Below are 12,448 nucleotides of genomic sequence, written 5' to 3' on the forward strand. Positions count from 1 at the left end.
GCGGCCCCCGTGAGTCAGCGGAGCCCCCGGCGGGGGCGGGGGGGGGGCCCGGCGGTTTCGAGCGCCGCCCCGGCGCGGGGGGGTCTCCCCCGGGACCCGTCCGACCCGTTCGGCCGGGGGGGAGGACCCGGCTCCGTGCCGCCTGCCCGCACCCACGCCCCGGGACCGGCGCCGGCTGGGGGGGAGGCACCCACGGACCGCGGGGATCTGCCCCCACCCGCCCTCTGCAGTCCCCCCCAGTCTGTCCCGGTGCCCCCCAGCATCCCCAGTACAGCCCAGTCTACCAGTGCCCCCAGTTTCTCCAGTCCCCCCCAGTCTGTGGCAGTGCCCCACCAGCATCGCTAGTACAGTCCAGTCTGTCCCAGCGCCCCCCAGCTTCCCCAGTCCCTGCCAGTCTGTCCCGGTGCCCCCATCATCCCTGGTCCCCCCCAGAGTCCCTCAGCATTCCCAGTCCCTGCCAGTCTGTTCCAGTGCCCCTCGGTCCTTGTGCGGTGGGACCAACCCAGGGGTCGGGGTGGGGGGTCCCACGGCGTGGGGGGACTTGGACCCCCGTGACTGGGGTCGCAGCCGGGGCGTGTGTGTGTGTGACACGTACTGTGTGTGTCACATGTGCTGTGTGTCACACATAGCTGTGTGCTGTGTCACATGTATTGTGTGTGTCACATGTGCTGTGTGTAACGGTGTCACATGTGCTGTGTGTCACACATGATCTGTGTGCTGTCACATGTATTGTGTGTGTTCTGAGTGTCACGTGCTGTGTGTGCTCTGTGTGTTCTGCCCATGTCACATGTGCTCACACGTGTGCCCTGCACATGCAGCCTGTGCATTCCCCACGTGTGCCATACGTGTGCCCGTGACGTTCGTGTGTGTGCCAGGCCCTTCACATGTGTGTGTGCACAACGCACGTGTGTGTGTGTGCACCTTACACGTGGGTGCACCTTATGTGCGTGTGTGCACAATGCACGTGTGTGTGTGTGTGCACCTTACATGCGTGTGTGCACAATGCACGTGTGTGTGTGTGTGTGTGCACCTTACGTGTGTGTGCACAATGCACGCGTGTGTGTGCACACCTTACATGTGTGTGTGTGCACAATGCACGCGTGCGTGTGCACAATGCACGTGTGTGTGTGTGTGTGCGCACCTTACATGTGTGTGTGTACACCTTACGTGTGTGTGTGCACAATGCACGTGTGTATGTGCACTTTACGTGTGTGCGCGCAACCTGCTCTCGGGGGTGATGCCGGTGCCCCCCGCGCTGCCGCAGCCGGTGCGGGTCCCGTTGCCGGTGCCGGTGCGGGGGCGGCGGCGGCTCCTTTAAGCGCGGCGGGGCCGGTGCAGCGGCGGCTCCGCCCCGGCGGGCGCGCGCGGGCGCGGGCGGGGCGCAGGCGGCGGCGCGGGGCGCTGCGGGCACCGGCACCGACACCGGGGGGGCAGCGACCATGGGCCTTCCACCCGCCCGCCGGGCCGCGCAGCCGCTGCTCCCGCTGCTGCTGCTGCTGCTGCTGCTGCTGCTGCCGCCGCCCGCACCAGGACCCGACACCGGCATCGCCACCGACACCGGCATCGCCACCGGGACCGGGACCGGCATCGGCTTCGCCACCGGGACCGGCACCGGCAGCCGGAGCGGCACCGAGATTCGCCCCCGCCTTCCCGACGCGCTCCCGGCACCGCTCCAGGCTCGCCGCGGCGGCACCGGGGACAGCGGCGGCACCGGGGACAGCGGCGGCACCGGGAACAGCGGCGGCACCGGGGACAGTGTCGGCTCCGCGCGGCCCCCACCGAGCACCGGGGACAGCGGCGGCGGCGCCGGACCCACGCTGAGCGATGGGACCGCACCGGACCCCGGCAGGGACGGCGGCGGCGTTTGGGGGTCCCGAGGCACCGGCGGCACCGCGGGCGTCAGAGGCACCGCGAGCACCGGCGTCACTGGAACCACGAGGAACGCTGGAGACACCAGGAGCCTTGGAGGCACTGAGGATGCTGGAGGCGCTGGGGACGCTGGAGGCGTCGGGGATGCTCCTGGAGGCACCGGGGATACCGGAGGCGCAGGGGATACTGGAGGAACTGGAGACACCGGGAACACCCATGTCCTCAGGGACAACGGGAGTGCCGCGGATACCGGACACACCGGGAACACTGGCGTCCTCTCGGACAGCAAGAGCGCCAGGGCCATGCTGAGCGCTGGGGGAGCTGGGGGCACTGGGGGCACCCCAGTCCTCAGGGACATCAGGGATACTGGATACACTGGGGAGACTGGGAGAGACACTGGAAGCACCGGGAAAGTTCCCAGGAGCAGCAGAGACACTGGACATAATGAGGGGACTGGGAAAGTCACCAGGGACACTGAGAGCACCAGAGAAGTACCCAGGGACACCAGGAACTCTGGGAATACTGGGCATGCTGGGGGCACCAACATCCCCAGGGACACTGAGAGCACCAGCAAAGTCCCCAGGGACACTGGGAATACTGGACACACTGGGGGCACTAACATCCCCAGGGACACTGAGAGCACCAACAAAGTCCCCAGGGACACTGGGAATACTGGACATGCTGGGGGCAACAACATCCCCAGGAACACCAGGAACACTGGGAATACCAGACACGCTGGGGACACCAGTGGCACAGGGGACACGATGGGCTCCAGGGCTGTTGAGGACCCCCAGATCAGGGCAGCCCCTGGACCCCCCGTGCTCCGCCCCCGCCGGAGCCCCAATACAGCGCCACAGTTCCAACCCTCCAGCTATCAGGCCACGGTGGAGGAGAACCGGCCCGCGGGGACGCCAGTGACACGGGTGACGGCGCAGGACCCTGATGAGGGCGAGGCAGGGCGGCTGCTCTACGCCATGACCGCGCTCTTTGACAGTCGCTCTGACGCCCTGTTCGCCGTGGACCCCGTGACAGGCACCATCACTACGGTAGCGCCGCTGGACCGCGAGAGCAAGAGCACCCACGTGTTCCGCGTGACGGCGGCCGACCACGGCGCGCCCCGGCGCAGCGCCATGGCCACACTCACCATCACCGTAGGCGATGCCAATGACCACGACCCGTCCTTTGAGCAGCCCGAGTACCGTGAGAGCATGCGGGAGAACCTGGAGGTGGGCTATGAGGTGCTGACCGTGCGAGCCACTGATGGCGACACCGGGCCCAATGCCAACGTGCTCTACCGGCTCCTCAATGCCGACGGCGCCAACGAGGTCTTCGAGATTGACCCCCGCTCCGGTGTCGTCCGCACACGCGGCCCCGTGGACCGGGAAGTGGTGGACGCCTTCGAGCTGCTGGTGGAGGCGGCAGACCAGGGCCAGGAGCCCCGCAGTGCCACAGCCACCGTGCGCATCGCGGTGGAGGACGACAACGACAACGCGCCGCAGTTCAGCGAGCGGCGCTACGTGGCACAGGTGCCCGAGGATGTGGTGCCCAATGCAGCCGTGCTGCGGGTGACAGCCACTGACCGTGACAAGGGCAGCAATGCCCTGGTGCACTACAGCATCGTCAGCGGCAACACCCGTGGCCACTTCTACATCGATGCCCAGACAGGCGCCCTGGACGTCATCACCCCCCTGGACTTCGAGGTCACCAAGGAGTTCACGCTGCGCATCCGGGCGCAGGATGGCGGCCGCCCGCCCCTCTCCAACATCAGCGGGTTGGTCACCGTGCAGGTGCTGGATGTCAACGACAACGCCCCCATCTTCGTCAGCACGCCCTTCCAGGCCACCGTGCTGGAGAACGTCCCTGTGGGCTACTCTGTCATCCACGTGCAGGCCATCGACGCCGACTCAGGGGACAATGGCCGGTTGGTTTACACCCTGCTGGAGACCGGCGCCGGCTTCCCCTTTGCCATCAACAATGGCACCGGCTGGATCGTGGTGGCCTCCGAGCTGGACCGGGAGGCCATGGACTTCTACAGCTTCGGCGTGGAGGCGCAGGACCAGGGGATACCCCCCATGGCCTCCACGGCCAGCGTCAGTGTCACCATCCTGGATGTCAATGACAACAGCCCTGAGTTCACCCAGAGGGAATATGGTGCCCGCCTCAACGAGGATGCAGCAGTGGGGACGAGTGTCCTCACCGTGTCTGCCGTCGACCGCGACGCCAACAGCGTCATCACTTATCAGATCTCCAGCGGCAACACCCGCAACCGCTTCTCCATCACCAGCCAGAGCGGTGGGGGGCTCATCTCGCTCGCCCTGCCCCTGGACTACAAACTGGAGCGACAGTACCTGCTCACCATCGCAGCGTCCGACGGCACCCGCCAGGACACCGCCCTGGTGGTCGTCAATGTCACTGACGCCAACACCCACCGTCCTGTCTTCCAGAGCTCCCACTACACCGTCAACATCAACGAGGACCGACCGGTGGGCACCACGGTGGTGGTGATCAGCGCCACGGATGAGGACACCGGGGAGAATGCCCACATCACCTACCTGATGGAGGACAGCATCCCCCAGTTCCGCATCTCCGCCAACACTGGTGCCGTCACCACCCAGATGGAGCTGGACTACGAGGACCAGGTGTCCTACACCTTGGCCATCACGGCGCGGGACAACGGCATCCCCCAGAAATCCGACACCACCTACCTGGAGATCCTGGTGAGCGACGTCAACGACAACGCGCCGCAGTTCCTCCGCCACTCCTACCAAGGCTCCATCTACGAGGATGTCCCTGCCTTCACCAGTGTTCTGCAGGTCTCCGCCACTGACCGCGACTCTGGGCTCAACGGCAGGGTGTTCTACACCTTCCAGGGTGGTGATGATGGCGATGGCGACTTCATCATCGAGTCCACCTCAGGCATCGTCCGCACTCTGCGCCGCCTGGACCGGGAGAACGTGCCGCTCTACTCCCTGCGGGCCTTCGCCGTCGACAAGGGGGTACCGGTGCGGCGGACGCCAGTGGAGATCCAGGTGACGGTGCTGGACATCAATGACAACCCGCCTGTCTTCGAGCGCGACGAGTTCGACATCTTCGTGGAGGAGAACAGCCCCATCGGGCTGGTGGTGGCCCGGATCACAGCCACCGACCCCGATGAGGGCACCAACGCCCAGATCATGTATCAGATTGTGGAGGGCAACATCCCGGAGGTCTTCCAGCTGGACATCTTCTCTGGGGAGCTCACGGCACTGGCCGACCTGGACTATGAGGCCAAGGCTGAATACGTCATGGTGGTCCAGGCCACGTCGGCGCCGCTGGTCAGCCGGGCCACCGTGCACGTGCGGCTGCGCGACGTGAACGACAACAGCCCCCAGCTGAAGAACTTCGAGATCCTCTTCAACAACTACATCACCAACCGCTCTGGGAGCTTCCCTGGTGGTGTCATCGGCCGCATCCCAGCCCACGACCCCGACGTGTCCGACCGCCTCGCCTACGCCTTCGAGCAGGGCAACGAGCTCAACCTGGTGCTGCTGGACCCCCAGAGCGGGGAGCTGCGGCTCAGCCCCGCCCTGGACAACAACCGCCCGCTGGAGGCTGTCATGAGGGTCTCTGTGTCCGGTAGGACCCCTGCCCAGGGGGGTGGGCTGGGCACAGGAGGTGGGGGAGGTTTGGGGGTGTTATGGGGTCTCCCCACACCATTTTGACTGCCCCTGCCCTTCAGATTGGGGCGAGGGGGCTGATGTGCATTGGGGTCCTGCCAACCCACTGAGGTGTTTTGGGGCCCCACCACCCCATCTTGGCTGCCCTCACCCTCCAGATCCAGGTGAGGGGGGGAGGGGGATTCTGTACCCCTCCCAGCCCAGACACCCCTCTGGAGGCATTCAGGGTCCCCAGCACCCCCTTTTCCTCCCCCATCCTCTGGGGTGTCCAGAGGGGTCCAATAGCACAGTGCACCTTCTTTTGGGGGGGCAGGACCCTGGTGGGTGTTGGGGTGGTCCTGGCACCTCTCTGTGTGGCGCTGGTGGGGGCAGGACCCACTGTGTGTACCTGGGGGGAGATTCCAGAGGCTGGTGTGTGCAAGGGGGGAGTCCTGCTACCCTTCAGTGGGTGCTGGGCGTCCCAGTGGGTGAATCTGGGGGGGCTCGAGGTGCAGCGCAGTACTGGGGGGTCCTGGCACCCCAATGGATGTTTCCAGGAGAGCCCAGTGCTTGTATCTGGGGGGGGAAAACACACCGATGTCCTCACTGGGGGGTCCCCAAACGCAATGGGGGGCTCGTGGGATAAGAGGGGGGTGTACCCTTGATTCAGGGGGGCCAGGAGGTGCTACTGGGGGTGGGGGTCACCCCAGGGTGGGGGAGCATCTCACTCCCCTCCCCAGAGCAGGGAGGAAAACTGAGTCACAGCCCAGACCGTGATGTCCCTTGTCCCCATCCGCGTGTTCCCCCCCCCCCCCCCCCCAGTTTGGGGTCCCCGCTCCGGCCACACAAAACGGGGGGCCCAGGGCACAAAGGGTGGGGGCTGGGGGCCCCCCAAGCACCCCCGAGCGCGGGGGCAGCCGCGAGGGGAACAAAAGGTCCGGCCATAACTGGGCCCCCACGGCCGCGACCATGGCAACCCCCCCCCCCGGCACCGGCCACCGACCACGGGCCACTGGCCCCGCCACCCCCCGCTCTGTCACCCCCTCTGGGCCCCCCGCAGTCCCCACACTCCCTCTGTCCATCTGTCTGCCCACTGCCCATCTGTCCCGAGTGCCACTGCCCTGGGAGGAGGAGGAGCAGGAGGAGGATGGGGGTTGTCCCAATGCTGGGCAGGGACTTTGTCTCCCCTGACCCCATAACCAGACCCAGCCCCATAACCAGTACAAGTCCCATAACCAGTCCCATAACCAACCCCATAACCAGCACCAACCCCATAGCAATGTCAGCCCCATAACCAGCACCAGCCCCATAACCAGCCCCACCCCCATAACCAGCACCAACCCCATAGCCATACCCAACCCCATAGCCATACCCAACCCCATAACCAGCCCCATAACCAGTCCCATAACCAACCCCATAACCAGCACCAACCCCATAGCAATGTCAGCCCCATAACCAGCACCAACCCCATAGCCATACCCAACCCCATAACCAGCCCCATAACCAGTCCCATAACCAACCCCATAACCAGCACCAACCCCATAGCAATGTCAGCCCCATAACCAGCACCAGCCCCATAACCAGCCCCATCCCCATAGCCAATTCCATCCCCATAACCAACCCCGACCCCATAACCAGCCCCAACCCCACTTGCCAGTGCCCAATGGGGTTGGTCACAGGGTTGGTCACCCCATGCCCACCCCACCACCCACCCTCAGACCATCCACCCCTGCCTCCCCCCCAGTGTCGCCCAGGCCAACCCCCGACCCCTCAATGTCCCCCAGACTCCCAATGTCCCCCAGACCCCAATATCCCCCAGACCCCAATGTCCCCAGACCCTTCCAGCCCTGACCCCCCAATGTACCCAGACCCCAATGTCCCCCACCCCTGATCCCCCAATGTCCCCAACCACCCTACTGACTCCCGTGTCCCCCAACGTCCCCATTTCCCCACCGCTGACCCCCATGTCCCCCGGTGTCCCCAGCCCTCCTTGCTGACCTGTGTTCTTGGTGTCCCCAGTTCCTCCCCGTATCCCCGGTGTCCCCATTTCCCCCCGCTGACCCATGTCCCCGTGTCCCCAGATGGCGTGCACAGCGCCAGCGCACAGTGCGTGCTGCGGGTAACAGTGGTCACGGACGAGATGCTCAGCAACAGCATCACCCTGCGCTTGGCCGACATGTCACAGGAGCTCTTCCTGTCACCGCTGCTCGGCCGCTTCCTCGAGGGGGTGGCGGCCGTGCTGGGCACCCCCCGGCACCGCGTCGTGCTCTTCAACATCCAGGCAGATACGGACGTGGGGCCGGCGCGGATCCTCAATGTGAGCTTGTCGGCACTGCTGCCGCCGCCCGCGGTCTCACGCTTCTTCTCCTCCGAGGAGCTGCAGGAGCGGCTCTACCTCAACCGCTCGCTGCTGGCGGCCACCACGGCACAGCGAGTGCTACCCTTCGATGACAACGTGTGCCTGCGCGAGCCCTGTGAAAACTACATGCGCTGCGTGGCCGTGCTGCGCTTCGACAGCTCCGCGCCCTTCCTGGCCTCCGACACCATCCTGTTCCGGCCCATCCGGCCCGTGCCAGGGCTGCGCTGCCGCTGCCCGCCTGGCTTCACCGGCGACTACTGCGAGACCGAGATTGACCTGTGCTACTCCAGCCCCTGCGGTGCCCACGGGCGCTGCCGCAGCCGCGAGGGCGGCTACGCCTGCGAGTGCCACGAGGACTTCACCGGTGAGCAGCGCCGGCCCAGGGGCCTCAGGCAGCCTCTCCTATCCTCCATCCTCTGTCCAGCCTGAGATCCATCCATCCATCCCTAGATCCATCCATCCCCCCATCCATCCATCCCTCCATCCTTCATCCTCCATCCAGTCCTCCAGCCATCCATCCCTCCATCAATCCATCCATCCATCCCTCCATCCCTCCACTCATCCCTCCATCCTGCCATCCATCCATCCATTCTTCCTCCCTCCTTTCCTCCCTCCCTCCTTCCCCTTATCCATCCATCCATCCATCCCTAGATCCATCCATCCATCCATCCATTCTTCCTCCCTCCTTTCCTCCCTTCCTCCTTCCCCTTATCCGTCCATCCATCCATCCCTTTTTCCTGGTGTCCATCCTCATCTTCCCTCATCACCTCCTCTTCAATCTCCCTCCCTCCCTCCCTCCATTTCCTTCCTTTCCTTCCTCATGGTGTTCATTCCCATCATCTCTCTCTCCATCCCTCCCTCCCTCCTCTTATCCATCCCTCCATCCCCCTCCATCTCTCCTCCATCCCCATCCTCCCTCCTCCCCTTTGTTTCTATCCCTTCAACCTCCTCCTCCTCCATCTCCCCACCTCCCTCCCTCTCCTCTGCCCCCTCTCCCTCATGCCTCCCTGTCCCCACTGTCCCCCCCAGCCCCCCCATGATCCTCCCATGAGGTCCCTGCAGGGGGGATAGGGACACCTGGGGGGGGCAGAGCCCTGGGGAACCCTGTGGGGGGTTCCCCCTGTGGGGGAACCCAGGTGGGGACCCCTGGGGACACCCCCCCAGGGTCACGAGGGGACTGGTGACAGTGGGGACATCCCTCCCACCTCCACTCTGGGGACCCCAACCCCCCACGGGACCCCCGGATGGGGGAGGGGATGTGAGGAGAGGGGGCTTCTCCTGGTTGCCATGGTGATGGGAGCTGGTTGCCATGGTGATGGAGCTGAGGATAAAGATGCTGGGGGGGGAGGGAGAGGGGACCCCTACCCTGCCACCCCCCGATTTGGGACTTCTTGGGGCTTCTGGGAGCTGAACACTCGGGGAGGCTCTCTGGGGTTAATGGGGGGGGTGAGATTGGACCCCCCGCCCTGATTTTTGGGGTTGTGGGTGTTCCACAGGGGAACAGTAGGGAGGAGATGGGACCCCACCCTCTAATTTTGGGGTTCTGGGTGTCCTCCAGGGGAACCCTGCGAGCTGAGTGCCCGAGGGGGGCTCTCTGGGGTTAATGAGGGGGGAAAAGGGACCCTGTCCCCCTAATTTTGGGGTCCCATGTGTCCCCCAGGGGAGCACTGCGAGCTGAGTGCCCGGGGGGGCCGCTGCACGCCGGGGGTCTGCCAGAATGGGGGCACATGCCTGAACCTGCTAGTGGGGGGGTTTCGGTGCCAGTGCCCCCCCGGGCACTACGAGAAACCCTTCTGTGCCATGAGCACCCGCAGCTTCCCCCCCAAATCCTTTCTCACCTTCCGTGGGCTCCGCCAGCGCTTCCACTTCACCCTTGGCCTCACGTAAGCACTGGGGGGGCACCGAGGGGGCATCGAGGGGGCACCGAGGGGGCACCGGGGGGGGAGGATCGGGGGGGGGGGTGATGGGTCATGGGTGTCCCTGGTGTGTCATTTGGGGGTAGGGGTGTCCCAGGGGGTATCATGTGGGGTGTGGGGTGATGGGTGTTCCTGGGGGTATTGGAGTGATGGGTGTCCTGTGGGCGTTGGGTGGGTGGGGGTGATGAAATGTGGGGTGGTGGGTTCCCTGAGGGCACAGCGGGGGGGCAAAGGGTGTGGGGTGATAGAGTGACCCCTTGGCATGTGGGGCAGTGGGATGGAGGGCACCCCATGGGGATGGCGAGTGATGGGCACCCAGTGGGTGCAGGGGGATGGGGCAGGGGGTGTTGGGGTGTGTTTGGGAGCACAGTCAGGTCTGGGGAGTGTTGGGGTGTCTTTGGGGGGCACAGAGGGAGTCCGGGGGGTAAGGAGCATGCTTGGGGGGCACAGCAGGATATGTTAGTTGTTGGGGTGTGTTTGGGGGGCATAGGGGGGCTAGGGGTGTCAAGGTGTGTTTGGGGGGCACAGTCAGGTCCGGGGGATGTTGGACTGTGTTTGGGGGACGCAGTAAGGTTGGGGGGTGTCAGGGTGTTTTTGAGGGGCACAGGGGGCACAGTGGGTGTTGGAGTGTGTTTGGGGGGCACAGTCAAGTTCGGGGTGTGTTTGAGGAGCACAGTAAGATTGGGGGGCACAGTATAATTGGGGGGTGTCAGGGTGTGTTTGGGGGGCACAGGTGGGTCTAGGGGGTGTTAGGGTGTGTTTGGGGGGCACGGTCAGGTCCGGGGGGTGTTTGGGGGGCACGGTTAGACCTGGGGGGCGTTGGTACCCCCCCGACACTGGTGCTCCCCCAGGTTTGCCACGCGGGAGCGGGACGGGCTCCTGTTGTACAACGGGCGCTTCAACGAGCGCCACGACTTTGTGGCCCTGGAGATCGTAGGGGAGCAGCTCCAGCTCACCTTCTCTGCAGGTACGGGCACAGCTGGCACTGCCTGGCACCGTGCCCTGACATCCTATGCCTGGCACCGCACCCTGGCTTCCCTGCCAGTCACTGCCATGACTGAGCACTGCACCCCGGACACCCCATCCCTGCACTACCTGGCACTACATCGCAGCACTGCATCCTGGGCACCCCATCCCTGCACTACCTGACACTGCATCCCGGGTATCTCATCCCTGCACTGCCTGCACCCCATCCCTGCACTGCCTGGCACTGCATCCCAAGCATCCCATCCTGGGCATCCCATCCATGGCACTGCCTGGCACTGCATCCCAGCACTGTATCCTGGGTATCTCCTCCCTGGCACTGCATCCCAGGCACTCCATCCCAGGCATTCCATCCCCAGCTCTTCATCCCTGGCACTGCCTGGCACTGCATCTTGGGCATCACATCCCAAACATCCTGTCCCTGGCACTGCCTGGCACCACACCCCAGGATGTGCATCCCAGGCATCACGTGCCTTGGTTTGTGTCCCTGGTACTGCATCCTGGGTACCCCATCCCTGGCACTGCATCCTATGTGCCACGTCCCTGGCACTGCATCCTGGGCACTGCCTGGCATTGTATCCCTGCTGCACATCCTGAGTAGCACATCCCTGGCACTGCCTCCCTACCATCCTTTCCCTGGCACTGCATGCCATGCACCCCTGGCACTGCATCCCTGGCACTGCATCCCACACTTTACAGCCCTGGCCCTGAATCCTGCGTGTCACATCCCTGGCACTGCATCCCTGGCACTGCATGCCATGCAGTGCTACACCCCCCTCCCCCTGGCTCTGTGCCCGCAGGTGAGACCACCACCACTGTGGCCCCATTTGTACCTGGGGGTGTCAGTGACGGGCAGTGGCATCGGGTGCAGCTGCACTACTACAACAAGGTGGGGGCACAAGGGGGTGTTGACACGGGGTATTGCCCTGGGGGGGTTATTGGCATGGGAGGCAATGCCAGGGGGGCATATTGCCCATGGGAGGGGACATTGGCACAGGGGGTATTGCCCTGGGGGGGTTATTGACATGGGAGGGGGGTGATCGGCATGGGGGGTGTTGCCTTGGGGGGGGGTTAGTTGGCACAGGGGATATTGCCTTGGGTGGGTTGTTACCCTGGCAGGGGGTGATTGGCACGGGGGTGGTTATTGCCTGGGGGGGGTATTACCCTGGAGGGGGGAAGGGGTGTTCGGGAGGGTGTTCCCGTGCCCCCCCTCATGATGCGGTGCCCCCCCAGGCCGTGGTGGGGCGCTCGGGGGTCCCACAGGGCCCCTCGGAGCAGAAGGTGGCCGTGGTGGCAGTGGACGACTGTGACACGGCCATGGCACTGCGCTTCGGGCACCGCCTCGCCAACTACTCCTGCGCGGCCCAGGGCACCCAGGGGGGCACCAAGAAGTGAGGGGGGGACGTGGAGAGGGGAAGGGATGTGGGACTGGGTGGGGGGGTGCAGGGGGTGTAGCATGAGGGCAGTGCCAGGGGGGTGTATTGCTCTGGGAGGTTTTTGGGCATAGGGGGGCAGGGGGGTGTATTGCCATGGGGGGTGTTATTGCCATGGGAAGGGGGCATTGGCATGGGAGGGTATTGCCCTGGGGGGGTTATTGCCACGGGAGGCACTGCCAGGGGGCTGTATTGCTCTGGGAGAGGGTTTTTTGGCATTAGGGGGCAGTGCCAAGGGGTTGTATCGCCCTG

The 12,448-nt window shown here is 65.0% G+C and overlaps 1 protein-coding gene across 1 annotated transcript in view; it reads left to right on the forward strand.

Moving 5' to 3' along the window:
* Window positions 1–1,439: 1,439 nt before the first annotated feature.
* The window catches only part of CELSR2 (cadherin EGF LAG seven-pass G-type receptor 2), a gene marked incomplete at its 3' end in the record, with an annotated part of 28,879 nt that continues 17,870 nt past the window's right edge, over window positions 1,440–12,448 (forward strand). Inside the window, exons 1-8 of the mRNA XM_032710371.1 lie at window positions 1,440–1,776; window positions 1,816–2,457; window positions 2,524–5,484; window positions 7,586–8,227; window positions 9,524–9,746; window positions 10,631–10,746; window positions 11,564–11,652; window positions 11,997–12,154. Coding sequence (XP_032566262.1) covers window positions 1,440–1,776; window positions 1,816–2,457; window positions 2,524–5,484; window positions 7,586–8,227; window positions 9,524–9,746; window positions 10,631–10,746; window positions 11,564–11,652; window positions 11,997–12,154 — 5,168 coding nt within the window. The remainder of the gene's footprint in view (window positions 1,777–1,815; window positions 2,458–2,523; window positions 5,485–7,585; window positions 8,228–9,523; window positions 9,747–10,630; window positions 10,747–11,563; window positions 11,653–11,996; window positions 12,155–12,448) is intronic.

Source organism: Chiroxiphia lanceolata, chromosome 25 (genome assembly GCF_009829145.1).
Source record: "Chiroxiphia lanceolata isolate bChiLan1 chromosome 25, bChiLan1.pri, whole genome shotgun sequence".
Classification (NCBI taxonomy): domain Eukaryota; kingdom Metazoa; phylum Chordata; class Aves; order Passeriformes; family Pipridae; genus Chiroxiphia; species Chiroxiphia lanceolata.